General features: G+C 47.8%; 1 protein-coding gene across 5 annotated transcripts in view; it reads right to left on the bottom strand.

The window, feature by feature from the left end:
* Positions 1-386: 386 nt before the first annotated feature.
* Positions 387-19,377, bottom strand: part of Znf827 (zinc finger protein 827) — a 173,963-nt gene continuing 154,972 nt past the window's right edge. Inside the window, exons 9-15 of one of the 5 annotated variants that reach the window (XM_036187406.1) lie at positions 15,126-15,263; positions 11,839-12,010; positions 10,717-10,883; positions 5,426-5,617; positions 4,927-5,104; positions 3,098-3,125; positions 1,633-1,694 (exon numbers count right to left, since the gene is read on the bottom strand). In XM_036187406.1, the coding sequence (XP_036043299.1) occupies positions 3,098-3,125; positions 4,927-5,104; positions 5,426-5,617; positions 10,717-10,883; positions 11,839-12,010; positions 15,126-15,263 (875 nt within the window). In that variant the 3' untranslated portion in view covers positions 1,633-1,694. Of the gene's footprint in view, positions 1,695-3,097; positions 3,131-4,913; positions 5,105-5,425; positions 5,618-10,716; positions 10,884-11,838; positions 12,011-15,125; positions 15,264-19,377 lie in introns of all 5 variants that reach the window. The other 4 variants (XM_036187407.1, XM_036187405.1, XM_036187408.1 and 1 more) reach the window with 4 other exon arrangements.

Below are 19,377 nucleotides of genomic sequence, written 5' to 3'. Positions count from 1 at the left end.
CAGAACACCCAAGTTTTGTGATGTCAGCTGTGGAGCTGTGAAACATTTCTTAACAGAACTGTTACCTAGATCTCTCCATCTTTCTTAGTGGAGATGTGAGCTCCAGGCTTCAAGCCTGGGAATATGCCGACACCCTGCAGATCTTCATCCACTAAGCACCAGGCCCTACCACTCTGTAGCCATAAACTAAGGAGAGAAAGGCCGAGAATGAGGTGGGGAGACTGTAGTGGATGAATAGTCCAGAAGGGAGAGAAAGAATGTTCATCACTGTCAAAGAGGTCGGTACAAAAAGAATGTGCAATAGAAATGTCATGGTACACACCACACACACATACACCATACCACACACATGCCACTGCAGGCGCGCGCGCGCGCGCACACACACACACACACACACACACACACACACACACACACACACACATGCACACTTTCTCTTTCCCAATCCACAAATGTCCACAACACTCCAGTCAAACAACAGAAAACCCAATGTACCAGTAGAGAAGCTTCCAAGTGCTGATTGCTATTAAGGACACTCTCTTTAGGGTTCACCATGACAAAACTCCTTTCAGAGAGAAGTTCTCAGGAGGGCTGAGAGTGGGAGTGATGGCTGGGGAGGCATGCCTCTGAGGGTAGAAGTAGGCAGCAACACCTCTCTGAAGATTGGCTAAAGCAGCTTTCCGGTCAATGCAATAGTATACATACAGAGCCAATTTTCTACTCCTTACTAAGATATACAGTACACATGGTCCAGACCCCTGGGGCCTGTAGGTTTTGCAGCAACATACACCTGCTGGGGTTGTGTTTAAGTTTTGTGGGTTTTTGTCTTTTCCTGTCTCTGTCTCTTGGTTTTTGGTACAGAACGCGGCTGTCCTCAGACAGTCTCTGCTCTTTCTCTTAGTCCGAGATAGGCAAGGAAGGAGTGTTTGGGTGAGGGGATGCTGGGAGGCGCAGTCTGAGGTCGGGGAGGGTGGAATGTGAGGTCCAGGTGGCTCTTGGGGTACAACATTGTTAAGGGAATGAGATGGGCAAAATCCGAGTTCCGGTATTTGTCAAGACGCAGCGGGGAGCCGTTGAAGGCCAAGGCCTTGAGTGCCAGGTTGGGCTCTGAGCTGCTGCTGTGGGCTGCTGACAAGGCCACGGTCTGCAGAGCCTGCGAGGCGGACATGACTGACAGAGGGGACAAGAGACTCCGGCCACCCCCCACAACCAGGAGTGGGGCTCCAGGGCCAGCTGGCTCTCTGGAGGCTGGACTCAGGCCTTTCTTGTCCTCCTCAGGGCCATCTCCACTCTGGTGCTTCTTCACGTGACGGCTGAAGACAAAGGGGTGTGTGGTCTTGAAGAGGCACTCTCCGCAGCTGAAGGTCTGGCGGGGGGCATGCTTCAGCTTCTTGTGCAGATTGAGATTGTCCTTGCGCTTGCAACTGTAGCTGCACTGGTCACAGTGGAAGGGCCGCTCCCCGGTGTGCACGCGCACGTGCTCGATGAGCTTGTTGGCCGTCTTAGACAGGTAGCCGCACTGGTCACACTTGTAGTGGTTGCCCAGGCGATGCTCGCGGGTGTGCGTCTCCAGCTCCAGCTGGTTGGTCTTCACTGTCTGGCAGATCCGACACTTGTACTCCATCTTGTAGTGGGTCTTGAGGTGGCACTCCATGGCAGCAGGGCGGTTGGTGGAGTAAATGCAGAACGGGCACCTGCCGGGGAAAGCAATGCAGGGGAGGGTCAGCAGGGAGGGTCCAAGGGCAACCCCACATCTCACCTCCTCCCCAGCCTGCCCTGGGTCAGCCCTGCCACCTCTCAGGCGGCTTGGCTTGGCTTCACTGCTGACATGTAGTCCAGGTTAACAGGGAGCTCTGGGTGATCCACTTAGCTGGTTTGGGGGCTCCAGGCTGCAACAGCCGAGGCCAGCCCTCACAAAGGAGCAGAGAATTCGAGGAGCAAATAGAGCTGGCACTCCCCTCCTGCCCCCTCCCAGCCCCTGGGGCCCTCTCCCTCCCCACCCCCACCCCCCACTGGACATGGCAGAAGCCTGGGCTTCCTGACCTCCCCTCTGGATGGGAGCGACACAAAGAACCGACTTTTCATGCACCACACCAAGCACACGCAGAAAGGCTAGAAGGCTTTAGAGACAGCTTACAGGGAGAGCTCCCTCCCGCAAACAGAAAGGTGGAGCCAGAGTCGTGCTTATCACAGGGGTGTTAGGATGAAAAGGCCTGTGCGTGTCCCTCTGTGTGCCAGTGTGGTGTGCGTGTGTGCACCAACATGCATGTCATCTCCTAAAGTACCAGCTCTTCATCAGGAATGGGAGGTGAGGACCGTGGCAGGGGCCTGGGAGAAGGAAGCCCACACAGACGGCCCCTCTACTCATGAGGAATGAGGAGGAAGGGGATTGCTCTCCAGAGCTTGAAGATATTCTTAGGATATAATCATGTCATAGAAATACCAGTGATCCAACTGGAAGGTGAATTCTCCTGGGGCAGGACTTTTTTGAGATTTCTTTTGCATTCTCCATGGTGCTCAGAAGAGCACTCGGGAATACTGACTCATGGTCCGAGCATCTTTGCAGGGCATTGGGTAGATTCAACGTATTGGGCGGAGTCCCAGCTCCAGCACCTGACTGGGCCCTACGTGTCTCCTCTAGCACAAGGCCTGGGTATCTCTCTCTGGCTTGGACTCTGCAGTCTTTCCGTCATGGATCACAGTACCATCAGCCTGTCACAGTCAGAAGGGCTGTGAGGAGTGGGTGCGTATGTTTATAGAAGCTGCTGGGCTGCATGGCTGAAGCTGCCAGGTTCGAGTCTGTGACGTAGAGGAAAATTGTAGCATGTGTGCTCTTTCCAAAAAGAATGCAGATGCCTGAGTGACTGCCTCAGCTTGGACTCGGCTCCTGCAGGGCAGGGCTCGGAAGGGGACTGTCTTCAGAGGGTTGGAGAGGTGATCAGCAGAGCCCAACCATCAGGGGCACCGTGCACTGCCTCCTCAGCACCAAGCTCGCTGTTAGCCCTGGAACCTCAGCTCACAGAAGAGTGCACAGAAGTATAAAAGCCCATTCCCAGGTCAAGTGCACACACAACCCCTACGCCAAGCTGGGCCTTACCTAGAGGAGTCTGAAACTCACCACTGTCCTGAGCTACGGCAAAAGAAAAATAATAGTATAATCTTATTTGATCTGCATTATGAACAGGATATAGAGTACAAGCAGTCCCATCACAGAAAAGCATTTAGACATTGGCGGTCTGTCTCATGTTAAGGATGTTTCTGTGACCCTCAGCTCAATCTGTATTTCACTACTCAGGCAAAGCACTCAGGCTTTTCCATGCTCCCATTATTTATCTTAAAGACACTTTCTCAGGCAAATTCATTCTCTGATATGGAAAAAGAAACAAACAAAACAAAACTCACTGTATAGCCAGAAGGCATTATCATTTTTTTTTTTTTTTCAAAGTATTCTTCTACTTGGTTGTCCTAAAACATAAACTATCGTACAGGGATGGTTAGCGCCAACAGGAAGTGTATGACCCAGTAAAGCATTGAGGTCATCGTGCAGTGTGTCCCCAGTGCGTCAGAGGCTCAGGCCTGCTTCGAGTCTCCAAAGGTGAGAGGCAAGGCCGCACATGGTGTGGTTGTGACTGAGCTACCGGAAGGTAAGGATACTACTCCGTCCACAGAATGCAGAGTTCCGCTTTTTAATAAAGAGTACACAAATCTCAATAAAGGGACAGTGGGATTAAACCAAATCAAATTCCCAGCTAAGCTTCTGCCAGGCATTTCTCCTCTTGGCTGAATGGGTTATAACTGGCCCTTCTCTGCCACCCTCCCACCTACACCCTGCAAGGGTGGATCAGGATGGAATGGCATCGGCAGCGGGGCTGTACCCCAACTCTTGTGTGTTTGTGCAGAGGGTGCCCTGACCAGCCAGCCCCGCTCCAACCCCGTTACTCCACCCCAGGTCCCTCGGGCTCTCCAACTCTTACCCGGTCAGGGGGCATGGCACCTCTCTGAGGTGGTTTCAAGGATAAAATGTTTTAAAATGAGAGACCACCCCCTGCTTATATTGAGAAAATAAAAGAAAAAGGGTTTTCCCCATTCTTTTACCTACACGGTGATTTCTAGATGAAAATGCCTTGATAATTGTGTCTTTCTGTCCCCAACTATTTTATGCCCATCTCTTTACTACATCCAAAATGCCTTGTGATTTGGGACTCTGCTTCCAGAATTACTGGAAGATTAAATTCTGGTCGTGCTGGGACATACATTTCCTAAGGCGGGAATGATATTTTATTCTTCGTGTGCCCTTTGGCTAGTCCCATATAGTATGCTGGGTAATAGATGATGGGCTCACTTGAGGCCAGGGCCTTGTTGCAAATACTGCTTAGGGATGCTGCTCTTCGTCTGGGTCTTTTGGGAAAGTGTCAGCACATCTGCAGGAAGACACAGGCCCTTGACGTCTGCATGGACACTGTTGCCTCTCATCTGAGCAAACCAGCGAGATTCTACTTTGGGGGCTGGGGTGCCTACAGGACTGACTTACACGTTGAATATGTCAGGCCATCTAAAAATGAATACACTCACTTACAGTGACAACTTGTGAAATGATGGCTACCTGGGGACACTAGCCTGGAATCCATTAAATTCCAGTCTGAACACGGGCCCAGCACCGCAGAAAGAGTCTAGGCTTTCATGCTGTGCTGATGCTTTGCGCTGCCCTTGCCACAAGCCTGGGGTACTTATGAAGTGGCCTCTCCTGCTGATGTTGGTTGACTCCCTTGGGGACAGCTGGAACCCCATTCAGCCAGAGGCAGCAGATCTTTCTAACTCCCCCCATACCATGCTCCGCCACTCTGTGACCCCCAAAACCTTCATAGGGGTTGGGAAAGGGGAGTTTAATAACAACTCAATAAAAGATTCTGTACTTGCTTTCCTTACTTGAGCCCACCGGTGGGGACAGTGTGGCATTTCTTATGCTCCAGCAGCTGCTCGGGGGTCTTCATGAACTTGTGGCACACGTCACACTCAAACATCCTGGTGATGAGGTGGATCTGCAGATGCCGCTCAAACATAGTCTTCGTCTTGCAGACAAAGTTGCAAAAAACACACTCGAACCCTGAAAGGACCGAAGCTTGGTGTAGGGGTGTGTGGGGAGACGGGCAGGGAGCCTCGAGAGAACTCTCCTTCTTTCCAACCCTGCATCCTGTAACACATACAGCTTTCCAGGCACCATCCCCCACATCACTGCACTAGAAAATGGTTGAATATCCAGCTTCAGAGTCCTGTCCCCTCCCCGTCTTCCCATCCCATATCTGAGCACAGATCAAGTCAAGGCAAAGGGCTCCATTTTAGTAGTGAGTTCCACACTGTAGTCTGTTTTCCTCTTCAGGGTTGTTCTGAGGACTAGGTCGCCCTATAGTGGGCAGCACTCCCTCACCTTTCTCTGGCTTTTCCTCGCTGTTCAGTGAGGGCTGGCTCCCAGGTACCACGGAGATGACCAGCAGGTTGTTCCCACTCTTGTTTTTCTGGGAGCTGTCTGAGTCATCTTTGCCATTGGCTGAATCACTCAGAGTTGACAGTGAGGATGAGGAGGGGCTGTTTGATTCACTGGGGGTCTTCCTGTCATCCCCTGGAAAATGAAACAAGCCAGGTCTGTTATGGAGGGGCTGAAACCCCTTAGAATGATGGCAGGTAAGGAAAAGGTGTCACCAATAGCTGGGAGCTCATTATTTTCTGTGCCCCCAGGGCACCCACTGGAAGCCTGGTTCTGGTGCAGTCATGGCGAAGGCATGTGTGGAATGTTGGGCCAGATATGTGTGGGCATTTATGAAGGTCTTACAACAGTGACAATATGACAGTAGTAGCTAAGATGGGTCACACAGAGTTCCAGGATCTCTGTTATGTTTCAAATGCTTGTGTCAGTTTCTCCTCACACACTTCCTAGGTCTGGGGCTGTAGCTCAGCCTTAGAGAGGACGTAGCACGCATAGAGGCTCTGTCACTCCACAGTGTGTACACAATTACACCTCTCCTAGGCACTAACTCCTACTTTACAGAGGTCACAGGAGGTCGCTGTACCAAGTGCAGAAGTGTGAGTCAGTCTACAGTGTTCACACTCATCGGCACACATCCCACTCTCCTGCAAAGCCAGGCATAAAGAGGTCAGTAAGCCATTAAAACCTAGTGTCACGAGACTTTAGCCAGCGCTTCAGATCTACATTGCTACTGTAACAGCTAAAACACAGAATCTATCAAACAACCATTTTTCCCACATAGGACATGAGGCAGTGAAGAGATGAGCCTCTGAGAGGCAGGACAAAAGAGCAAGACCACAATTGCTTGGCTTCCTGCCCTAAGCTATGTCTCAGGTTGCAGGGCAGGAAGAAGGACACAGGAGGAGCCTAATGGATTCCCCTGGAGAAGAGACACAGCCAGAGGTCAAAATGGACAGACACAGTGTCAACAAAGAACAACAACCCAGAGGCCTGCAGAGGTCAGGAGGACACAGGTCAGAGCAGGGATGAGCAACCATCCATGCTGGAGGGGGAAGTCACCTGAGAACAGCAAGGTCAATGCCTGGCACTCACACAGGGCTGATCCCAGCAGCAAGATCAGAACAATACACAATTTACCGGCCTTAGGTGGGACACTGAGGAAGGGCTTCTAAAAAGGGGCAATAATCAGTCCCAAGTAGATGATCCACACCTGTCTAACAAATCATAGAAGAACGAACCCGAAATATCAAGGCTTCCAAGTACCTATGTCCTAAATAAAGGTCAACAATGCTAATAGGAACAAAAGATACATAACCGAACTGCCAGCATGGTAAAGTCACAGTGTTTGGTTTCTAAACAAAGATGATCAGATCTGCAAAGAAAAAAGAAAAACCAGCTCCAAATGGGGAGGGAAATCAACCCAACAAATCTAACCCAGAACAGTCAGAGCTTTAGGATTTTTAGTAGAGGACATTATAATTACATTTTAAATGTTCAAAAAGTTAGGCAGACACATAGAAAATAGTACTTCTACAGAAGGGTCACACATGACCTGAGGTTACACAGCAGGAGAAATGTCAGCGTGCTGAATAGTTTTATGTCACCTGACACAAGGTAAAGTCATCTGAGAGGAGGAAACACCAATTAAGGAAACGGCTTCATAAGATGGGGCTCCAGGCAGGCCTGTAAGGCCATAATCATAATTAATGATTGATGGGGAGGGCCCAGCCCATGGGGGGTGGTGCCACCCTTGGGCTAGTGGTCCTGGGTCTATAAGAAAGCAGGCTGAGCAAGCCAACCCTCCATGGCCTCTGCGGCAGCTCCTGCCTCCAGGTTCCTGTCCTGTGCGAGTTCCTGTCCCTACTTCTTCCTAGATGAACATGACGTGAAAGTGAGCCATATCAGCCCTTTCCTCCTCAACTTCATTTGTGGTCATGGTGTTTCACAGCAGCAATAGAAACCCTGACTAAGACAATCAGTAAACCTCAAGTAGCAGCTTGAGGGAAGATCTGAAATAGAGCAGAGCAAAGAACCCTCCCAAATGAAAAGAGCATCATGGAACTGCGAGAGGCTCCAGGCAACTTTATATGAGACTAACTGAATTAGCCAAGGCATAACTTAACTTTTGTTTCTTTGAGACGGGATCTCTCTATGTAACCCTGGCTGTCCTGGAACTCACTATGTACCTCAGGCTGGCCTCTAACTCACAGAGCTCTGCCTGCTTCTGCCTTCAAAGTGCTGGGATTAAAGACATATGCCACCATGCCCAACTAATATCAATTTTTTTTTTGAGGCAAGGTTTCTCTGTGTAGCCCTGGCTGTCCTGGAACTCACTGTGTAGACCAGGCTGGACTCAAATTCAGAGATCTGCCTGCTTCTGCCTCCCAAGTGCGGGATTTAAGGCCACCACATGGCTGACAATTTTTTGAGATAATCAAAATGTTTCTAACTTGTGAAAAACCATAAGGCTCAGTATCTGAGAAGCTCAACGAATGCCAAGGACAAGAAACACAAAGAGCCAAGAATGCACCTATCACCTGGCTACTCAGGCACTGAGGCAAGATTCTGAGTTCAATGCCCGTTTGAGCTTGACAGTGAGACCCTGTCTGAAAAAGAAGACACCCATATCAAGAGACACAGGAGATGTCATCATTAAATTGCTCAAAAACAAGCAAAGAAAAAAAAATCCCAGAGCCTTGTGTGGTGTCATGCTTATATCCTGCACTCAAGGGGCTGAGTCAGGAAGACAGAGGGACCCAGGCCAGCTTCAACTCCACAGTGAGATACTGTATAAAATAAAGTAAACGAGAAGGAAAGAAAGAGAGAAAAGTCCCGGAATAGCCCTAAGCAAAAGGTCACATTACGTGGAAGAGCCTGTGAAAAGGCAGCAGGTGCCCACGGGGCAATCCTTGGGAAAGTGACATCTCAAAGACACAAAAGACTGTCCACCGCAAACTTCAAACATATCATAAAGACAAGGACAAACAAACAAAGCTGACATTTAAAAAGATGAAAGAACTCATCACCAGTAGACTTGAATTTAAGAAAAATTAAAGTGCATCTTGTAAACAGAGGGCAAAGGGCAGCAGGTGCAGACAGAGGTGCCCGCGCACCAAGAGTGCGTCCAGGAGAAACTCATTTCTTCTCCTTATTTAAGTGTCTTTGGAAAGCAATGAAAATATTGGCACTTAACCCCAAATGACAGGTCTAGAGCCCACTTGTGAGGAGAAACCTGAAAATCTGACAAAGGCTACAGGGGGACGGAAGTGTGCCTTTGTGGGGTTCTGATACAGAGCGGCATAAACATGGGGGTACATAGTGGACTACATATAATGAATATTGGCTTACATAACTTTATAATCACCTAGCTTATTAATACACAGATTAGGATGAGTAGATCCAGGACCACGTCAAACCTCTCAAAGCAGTAGTAAACAGGAAACTCACTGTTGAACTCTTAACTTCTAACAGGGTCACAAAGTGATAGTCCATGGACTCATACTAGCATCCTGCTCTCATGAATTAGTTTCACTGAACCGAGACCATTCACTTGTGTATCATCTACCAGGATTTTCAAGTTCCTATGGATGGGAAAGCTGTGTCAAAACAAGGACACAAAGGGAGGTGGGTAGGGAAGGGAGAGAGTAGATCTCAGAGGACTTGGGTGGGTGAATATGATCAAAATACCTTGTATGAAGTTCTCTAAGAATTCATATAATAAAAACGGAAGGCCTGAGAGCCTGGAATGTTGTTCATCACCTGGGTGTAGCACCTAGACTTACAAACAACATTATCACCCCTTCCAATAGCAGCCAGAAACTTCTTCAGAGCATTCCACTTTGTGGCTTCTGTCCTAACAAGTGAGGCTGCTCCTCCCAGGTTGTTTTGTCAGATCAGAGGGAACAATGTCTACCCTGTGCATCCTGTGGTGCTTAGAAGGTGTGTTGGCATGGCTTAGTCGTGAATGTGAAGTTTCCATGGATGCCAAGTTAATTTCTTCCTGAGATGAAGGGTGGAGAGGACTGCAGGGGGGTGAAGGGACTTTCAGGGACACACTGGAGTGGAAAGGGTGACAGAGTCAAGGTTTAACAGAAAAGACAAAAGAAAAATTACTGCAAAGCCAGTGTGAGCCAAAATGAGGCTGGCCTTTCCCTCCACTAGCCATTCCAAAAGGCCGAACTGAATCTGTCTTCCCTGTGGGTCTCCCAGCTCACCTACCACCCACAGTGGTAACAGTTACAGTCAGACTGCAGAAATGGCACCTTCTCACTCAGCATAATAACTCTGTGGACTCCAAGTCATGGCTGCTCAACTTCTGACGAAAATGGAGGGGTTTGCTTTTGTTTTTGTTTTTGTTTTTGTTTTTGGGCTATTGGCACCAGCAATCCAATGGTCAGAGAAACAGATCCTTCTTGGTCACACACATCGTCAGCACAACTATCAGGAAGATCCCCTTCCTGGGTCCTTCGAGAGCCAGCCTGTGATGGGCTGACCTCACGCCCAGGACCAGCAGTTAGCAACATCAGCTCTTAACTTGTAAGCACCACAAATGGGGGTGGCCGTGGGAGTAGTGGACAGTCCCTCTCAATCTCACTTAATGACTTCACGCTGGCGTTGTCCGTAACCATCACTTTTGAGGGTATAATTGTGAGGTGAAGTCGAAGTGTTGACATTAATGGAAGGGGCTAACCGGCATGGCAAGAGGATTCCCACAAAGGGCGAGCACTGGTCAAGCCTTGTCAGAGTGGTTTCAGAAGATGGTAGTCTGAGCAGACATACCATGCGTCATTGTGGAGCACCTAAGAGCCTACAGAATTTGGGCACAGTGCTCTGGTGCAGCAAGACAGAAGGTTCAAGGCCCTGCCAAGTGTCCCGAAGGGGGTCAGAACAGAATAGACTATAAGATGTAGAGCAAGCCCTGTTCTGGGATGAGGTTCAGGATCCACATCCTGTCATCAACTTTGTGTGGGACACCCCATCCCTTAGTCTCTCAAATTCACATTAGCAGGTTACTGTTGGCAGAGATGAGCAGGCAAAGCACAAGCCCGGGGCAGAAGGGGTGGTGATGACGGCCAGGAGCAGGGGAGGACCAAGTACCTCAGCAGTATCTATACTCCTGCAGCAAACTCCAGGTCTACTTAGGCCATGGCACTGACTACAGGGGTGATGTGACTCTGATGCTCCGGGAGAGTCCCTGCTCCTGTGGGGTGCAGGGGACGGAAAAGGACGGTCACCTGTGTGCTTGGTGCCAATGTGATTCTTTATCTCTGCTTCCTCCATGGTGACAAAGTCACAGGCCGTGCAGCAAATGGAAAACATCCACTGCTCCTTGTCCACGTGGAGGGACATGTGGCTTACAAACTGGACATTGAGCTCCGTCTCAAATCCACACACATGGCAACTAAAACAAGGAAGGAAAGGGGGAAGGGTGAGACAGGCTTTCAAACATAGGCTGTCAGTTACACGCAGTGCACGTGAGAACACTGGTTTCATGTGTGTTCATTAGAGCAAAAGGTACAGCATCAGGAAATTCCTCTGCCTGCTCGGATGCTTCTGGAGAGGTCACTGTGCCAAACAGATTAGGTGCCAACATAATACAGCAATCTCATACATGCTATAATGATGCTAAATAGTCATAAAGCTAATTAAAAACTACAGATTCCAGATGCTGCACGTGGCCTAACGGGCTCCTCTGGGCAGTGTTGCCAAGGTATTCAGTGGTGGCCCACTGGCAGATCATACTGCTGCACACCTCTGTCTCCCTTTGGCTCTAGAAACCCTTGAGTGCAGTGAGAAGAGCCAATAGATCCTTTTGTGGCACTCTCAGCAAGAGGCAGTCACATGACATCTACCACTTAGATGCCTTGCAGGGCAGCTTTCCACCAACATCACTAGGGCAAGATTTGATAGACTCAGGGGTTTTACGCTGATTCAAGGTTGAACACAGAATGTAGTGTGTCATAATGGGCAGCCAGGGGACAGCACACTGGGTCACCCAAGCAACTGCACAGGAGTTCTCAGACCATCTTTTTGTGTGTTTTTCCCTGTTATTCTTAAGTTGTAGCAAGGTACTCAGCCACCAAGTGTAGAGCTGTACCACAGCTAAGAGCCAAAGAGCCCTGGTCTCTTTCTGGAGCCCTGTCTTAAAGACCCATCCCTCAGACCAGTTCTCTTTCCATCAATTTTATTGGAGCCACATGGGCTAGACAGGAATGCGTGCAAAGGCAGGGCTAATCTAAGCAAAGGGCATATTACAGTGAGGTGAGCATCTGACTGAGGGGCAGGGCTCTGGGCAGGCAGAGAGCGAGTGTCAGCACCAGGGTCTAAGAAACTTGGGTGAGCTGCCCTCGACTCACCTGTAATAGTAAGGGTGTTTTTTCCCGTCACTGCCTTCTGAGGTGACAGCGCTGACGATGTCCTCGGTGTCGGTACTCACCAGCTTCACCGAGTGCACAGTCAAGTGCTGGTTCAGATTCGCACGGCACTTAGCAGCGTAGGGGCACAAATGGCACTTGTATTTTCTTTCCTCTGGGGGAGAAACCAATACTGCTCTCAAGAAGGAAAAACATTCAAGAGCTCACTCAGAGGAACCAATAAGAGTCGTCCAAGTCTCCCTTCACGTAGGGACAAAGGTCATGCCTTGCAAATGTTCCTAAGTGTATCCCTAGCAGTTTGCTCCTGAACCAATACTCAACTCTCGAGGATTAAAAAAGGCTCTCTCTAGGCAGTGGGACAAGACTTTGAGGCTGAAGTGTGGGTTTATGGTATCCAAACCAAACCTGACTCAAGGGAGGTTCTGGAAACCCAAAGCAGCGCTGTATCACCGGCTGCAGGACTGTGTAACACTGCATGGTGACCCAACCAGAGCAGCGTGCCACGCTGGGGGCTGTTCCGTAGAGTTCTCAGACCTCATCCTCCATCCCTCCTCATGACGAGGTGTGGTTGCTGTGTGAGTGTGCACATGAGTGTGCCCCAAGTGTCACTCTTGGGCAGGCACTAAGATGGAGGGAGCTAAGGAAATAAACCCTGATGGAACAGAAGCCTAAGAGATCCATCACTTTCCCTCAGCTCCAGGCCCCAGCCAGCCAAGGAAGAAAAAAAACTAATGAAATTAAAGGGGGAAAATGACTTGTATAAAATAATTTAATTGGAAATTTTCATTTTATATAAATAAAATTGAAAATCTCAATTAATTTGTTAATGGAAATTGGCTCATAAAGCTGACTAAGGTTTCAGGAGCACTTCCAGAGTGGCGTTCTGAATTCATTTGATTAATCACAGGAATTGTTAAGTCCACGGAGCAGCCCTGCTTCCCCATTAGACAGTTAAGCAACAAGAACAAACTCACTTCCTATCCCATTGTCTGGGCTTGGCTTGAAGACACTTGTCTCATTTCCTTCACCAGGAAGAATGTGGGGTAAAAAGTGTTCCCATCACAAAATGCAAGATACCACACTCTGTCACGGTGCCGCCTTCCACCCCTATCTGACAGTGGTAGGCTCAAGGCTGGCCCTGAAGTGTGGGGAACAAGTCTTAGAGTTTCCTCCTTGGTGTTGAGAGATGAGGACCTGGGTTTCAGCACTCAGGATTGCTTCCTCTGTAAAATGGATGGGGGAGTGGTCCCTCAAATGACCAGTAACACTGGGATTTCCTCTTCTCAGGTGTAAGGACTACCTGGGAAAAATCTGCCTAATATCTTTATTAACAGTATTTTATTTCTTCATCAGCTTTCCAAATTTCCCTTAGTAATGGATTTATTCAAGTTCTTGTCTCAGTGCTATTTTGGTAATTTTTGCTTAATTATCTACCAGCTAACTTCTATGCTGAAGAGAAAAACAAAACAAAACAAAAAAAAACATGAGATGCCTTATTCTCCAATAATTCTCTCTTTCTCTGAAACACACCTGCCTCTGTCCCTCAAGTGCTGGGATTAAAAAGACATGTGCCACCAACCGGCCTCCAAAATTCTCCAGTGTCCTCTGTGATTAGCTTTCCCTTTCTTCCCCGGTCCAGAGCGTACCTGCTTCCCTTAATCAGGCATCAGCAAAGTTGTCTGGCTTTAAGTGCTCTTTACTGACTCCTCAAGATGAGTGACAAGTTCCTTGGTTTTGTCTTACGATTTATTTAATGTGTATTGGTGTTTTGCCTGCATGTATGTTTATGTGAGTGTGTCGGATCTCAGGAACTGGACTTATAGACAGTTGTGAGCTGCTGGGAATTGAACCTGGGTCCTCTGGAAGAGCAGCCAGTGCTCTTAATCCCTGAGCCATGTCCAGCCTCCTTTATTTTTCTATGGCTTTTGCGCTGACTTGAGCTGTATCTATCTTAGGTGAAGGGATAAAGTGTTCTCATTCCTTTTAGATATCTGATACTTTCTTTTTCTTTTTCTTCCCCTTTGAAAATTGATCCTAATTAAGTAGGGAATTTTATTCCTCCTCAGTTACTTGGTTATTTGAAATTTCATTTAAGTATGCTTAAAGAACGAGGCCTTAAAATCCCCACTTCTTAAAAATACGTTATCGTTTTCTGTCTAATATATAACAAAAATTTGAATTTAGTGGATTTAAAAAGATAAAAAGGTAAAAATTAATTTGTCCTATTAATATTGTCTCTGCATTTATTTTTGCATAATTGTACAAAAAATCTTACTTTGAACCTTTATATTTTCTTTTTTTTAGATAGGGTTTGTACTCCATGCTGAGCTCAAACTATAGATGCTCCTGCCTCGGCCTCCCAAATGCTGATATTGCAGGTGTGTTTCAGTATACCTGGCTCTATCATATTGATAGCTCTGACATTATAGGCATGTTTCAGTATGCCTGGCCATATCATACTGGTATATCATCTGCATGTCTTTAAAGTCTGACTTAATGTCAGGCTTTCAAAACAGTTGACTGAACTTCCTTTGGTGCTGAGGACTGAACACTGGCTGAGCCACACTTCACATGTACTCTACCGCTGAGCCACACTTCAGGCCTGCCATCTGCACCTTCAGAATGCTTACTGATGAGGTCACCTGACCTTTTCTGCCTTCATTTGCTTTTGCTGATTATGCTACTGTTTGTTCTTTCTTTACTTCTTGTTAATTGGTTGCCCTCCTCCTGACCCTTAAAACCGACATTTGCTGTCCATTGTTACAGGTAAACAAAGACACAAACTATCTCTCCCCACCCTGCGTGCCTGCCACCCTGAGATGAACCAGGAGTGTCTCAGGCTCTCACACACCTTGGCTGTGAGGAGCCATTCTTACATAATCCTATGTCACACCTAACACTCACACTCACATCTAAATTCAAATCTCTTAATAAAAAGAAGTGTAAACTAAGTAGGTGGTTCAGCCCCGGCCTCTGAGCCTTCAAGAGGATATGAATCCGCTCTTCACAGAGTTTGGGAGTTGACCTGGAGGTACTTAAATGTATATCTTTTCTCATTAGTTCCTCTGGGAATTCAACAAGGCTTTTCAATATAGAGAAGCGTTTCCAGGGTCTCATTTACAATTAACAGGCAGCACGGCCTGTAAAGGTCAGAATCGGCTAACTTTCCACCACTTCCTGTAGCGATTCCCCTACAGAAACTCAGCTTCTTGCTAGCAAAGGGGCCTGGGAGGGCCGTGGTGCGCTTGGGAGCTGTGGTCCCCACTCACCTGTGTGCAGTGAGAGGTGTCTGGACAATGTCTGCTGTCGGCCGAACACTTTCCCACACACATCACACGGAAAGAGCTGGTCATTGAACTTCCAGGATGGTAATCCGTTTCCGGCCTCAAGGACTATCTTCTCTGTCTCTGGGCAGAGAGAGCAAGGCATTGTGAGGAACACCGGGCAAAAGAAATGTATGGCATCTTACCCAACTATGAAGATGTGTTCAGAGGCTTTCCCCCCCAAAATGGGGCTAGGAACCACTAACAAGAACCAGTGGCCATCCTCATCCTCATCAACGAAGGGTACTGGTGGGGCCCCAATGGCAAAGAGGTCTACAACCCAACAGCGTTGGGTCTCTGATGGTTCCTCTTCCTGGTAAAGGCCAGCACACACACACACACACACACACACACACACACACAGAGCACTCTCATCTCTATACAGAAGGTACTCAGTAACACTTGGGTGGGTAAGAGCTGCATGATAACTTTCTAGAAATGTAGACACCTGCTACAAAACATCAACAAAACATTTGAGAGGCCAGGTTCCAATATGAAAATAAATAGCTCCATGTCTGGAGAGAGAACATTCCACTGCTCTTTATAAAGAAAAGTTTTGCTGCCAAGTTCTGAGTTGTGTTTAGCCAGGAGCTCATGTAGCTGACACAGGGACGACCACCATACAGTGCATTTGGCACAAGAGCACCGGCTGTGGTGCTTCACGCCTCCTGTCTCATCTGGGAAAACAGTGCTCCATGAGCATCCATATGCAGCCTTGAATGGAGTAAGCATACTTCAATACATTCTCTTTGCAATTTAGAAAACTTTTATTTCCCATCATTGTCAATAGAATTTCCTTTTATTTCTGACCTGTGCCTCTTCTCAATGAAGTCTGAAGCCATGTAAGAAGGCAGGTGACAGCGAGGGATGCCCAGAAGAGGGGAGTGGACACTTCCAAGGGACCACTGTCAGTCAGCCAGTGCTTGTCCTTGACCTGACTGAGTTACTGTGGCCTTCCTGAAGCATGGCGCCACCTCACAGAATGGAGTGCATATGGGGAAAATTAAATGTCACCAGGAACTTTTGCTAAGATCCAGGCAGAAGGAAGTGTCCTGCGTGCCGCAGGGAGAACACCGCAGAACCAAGTGCTCAATTTCACACAATTAGGCTAAACCGTTTCCAGATACAAGTTTCCACCCGTGCTTGCAGAAGGCACATTTGAATGAGGCTTTGCCCGGCAGTATACTCTGAAGAAAGAAACATGCTGCAGCTGGGAAGGGAAAGCTGGGGGAAGCCGTGGGGAAACCGCAATCATGTTTGCTGCTAGGCCCTCGCCAGCAATCCCAGCCCTGATAAACACAGATCTCAAGGCTTCAGGGAGAAGAAACTAGTTTGTGTCAAGCAGGAATGACTGACTAAGACTGTCCATAGAGCACGGGGTGGAAGTGGGTAGTGGACAGTGGGAAGGTGAAGAGAGGGGTCAGCCAGACATCTAAAGACAAGGACCACTCCTGGGTGACTGTCCTCAAGCCTGAGTGTGGGTATTTCAGCCACACAGAGATGGGAATGGTATTTCAAGTAGTTCCTTCCAAGTGTGTAATCAAATAGCACTTTCAGGAGGGTGCTAATTATAATAATAGGTGGAGGTCAAGATGGTGCAGTGTCTTCTAATGCATCCACAATAAATGAATTAATTGTGCCACAGACCCAGCACGTAGGTGCAATTAAAAATGAAGACGCCTCTTAATAATTCTTCTGAGTATTAGTCATGTACTTGAGAAGCTGAAACATCATAAAGAACTCAGCTACTTCCACAGTCTTAGGAAGCTGTGGCAACTGTAAAGACCCGGACAACTAAGCAGAGAATGCACCACATAGGCACATGAGGCAGCCAACATTCCCCAACCCGTCAGGGCATGGATCTTTTTTTTTTTTTTTTCCGATTTTTTTTTTTAATTAAAAATTTTCTACTCACTCCACATACCACCCACAGACACCCCTTCCCTCCTCCACTCCCCAGCCTTCCTTCCCAAGCCACCCCATATCCCCACATCCCCCAAATCGAGGTCTCCCATGGGCTGTCAGCAGAGCCCAGCACACTGAGCCTAGGCAGGTCCAAGCCCCTTCCCACTGCACCAAGGCTGTGCAAGGCATCACACCAAAGGCACCAGGTTCCAGAAGCCTGCCCATAGACCAGGGGCAGATCCTGATTCCCCCTGCCTGGGTGCCCCCCCAAACAGTTCGAGCCAAACAACTGTCTTCTGTATCCAGAGGTCCTAGCCCAGTCCCATGGGGCTCCACAGCCACCGGTCCACAGTTCATGGGCTTCCACTAGTGTGGCCGGTCATCTCTGCACGTCCTCCCATCATGATCTTGATGTCCCTCGCCTGCAGTACCTCTCCTCTCTCTCATCAGTTGGATTCCCAGAGCTCAGCCTGGTGCCTGTCCATGGATCTCTGCATCTGCCTCCATCAGACACCGGACAAAGGCTCTATGATGACAGCTAGGTTATTTGCTAGGCTGATCACCAGTCCAGGCACCCTCTGGACCACCACCAGCAGACCAACGTGGGGTCAACCTTGTGGATTCCTGAGAGCCTCCCCAGCACCCTGGTGGGCATGGATCTTAACCTCCTGGTGTCTGCATCGATGCTACAGGGACTAAAGACTAGTCTTATTTTACAGTCAGATGAATGGGGACATAAGATGTCCCATTATCATATTGATTAGCACAATTAATTTAATAGCATAACTATTAAGGTGAACTGATAATTCAGAGCAAAAAGTAAGGCATATATGTCTGTAAGGCTAATCTTGGTTGTCAGTTGGACATTCCTGGAAAGAGGTAGCCTCAATGGAAGAGCTAGTTCCATCAGACTGGCCTGTGGTCATGTCTGTGGGACATTTTCTTGATTACAAAATGACATGAGAGGGCTCAGCCCACCCGGAGTGGTACAATCCCTCGGCAGTGGGCTTGGGCTGTACAAGAAGGCTAGCTGAACACCGAGAGCAAGCCAGCAAGCAATGCTTGTCCATGGCTTCTGCTTCAAGCTCCTTCCTTGAGTTCCTGCCTAGGCCACCCTTGATGATGGACTGTTACCTGTAAGCCAAATAAGCCTGCCACTTCCCAGGTTGCTTTTGGTCAGAGTGTTTATCACAGCAATAGAGAACAAATTAGAAGAGTGTTTTAACTAAACTTAAGAGATGTGCTCTCAGGATTCTTTCAGTAGAAATGCTGGCAGTCTTAGTCAAACTGCAAAGGTTTTACAGCCTTCCAGTCACACCACATCCCAGGTCGATTCTGGCTGAGACAATCTCTCTGGCAGACAGTCATGGTCACAACAGTCCTTTCCTGCTGTCTTCTCCCACTATGGAGGCAACTGCTGTTGGTCATGAGTTAAAAGCACTGACCAGTGAAAAGGCTTTTGCTTTCCTGATGAAAAGAAGGAAAAGTTTGGGTGTTGGTCTTCTTTCTTTGTCATGCTTTGGTAATAGAGGGATACCGGGGTGGTGGCAGCTCTTGTGTGAGTATGAAGACTGAAGAGAAGCAAGCCAACCTCCAAGCATGGAGGAAGAATGTGACGGGAAACCAAACCAAACAGGGCTTTGCTGTCATTGCTTAGTGGACGAGTGAAGCCAGGAGTCATTTGCCATTGGATTTCTTGTTCGGTGAAGAAAATAAGTCACTGGATTTTTTTTTTTTTTTTTAAATTACTCGTGTCATTCTTAACTGAAACCCTCTTCCGTGTGCGTCCCCCAGCTGCAGCATCCCTGAAGGGCACTTCATCTTCTCTTTTGACAGCAGCAAGTGTGATGCTAGAGGAGCACATTCCCATCTTAATTATCTTTGGTTCTGCTTTAAAAACCTTTCAAGCCTTTTTTTCAGATTAGTAAAGGAATTTGTTTTAATTTTTTTTTTTTAACTGAAGGACAACATGTTCCCCAAATGGAAAAGCACACATACCAGTAACTGCATCTCAATTAGTCTCAAGGCTCCAGACAGTTCAAACTATGGGTGTTATTTAAAAACTCTGACTTCCTTCTTTATCCCCAGACCCCCTGGTGTTTGCTTCATTATTTTAAGTAGCTGCACAGTTATGATCTTTTTCCTTTCTTTTAGAACAAAACTCCAGTCTAATGACAAATTCTTTCTTGCCCAGTTTTATAGGATTTTATCTCGGGCAAAACATTTTATTTCTTTTCAGACATTTTTATTCTGATTTCTAGAATACCCTCAAATTGCTCTGTAGACTCCTGGC

Source organism: Onychomys torridus, chromosome 5 (assembly GCF_903995425.1).
Source record: "Onychomys torridus chromosome 5, mOncTor1.1, whole genome shotgun sequence".
Lineage (NCBI taxonomy): Eukaryota > Metazoa > Chordata > Mammalia > Rodentia > Cricetidae > Onychomys > Onychomys torridus.
This window is presented reverse-complemented; position numbering and strand designations above follow the sequence as displayed.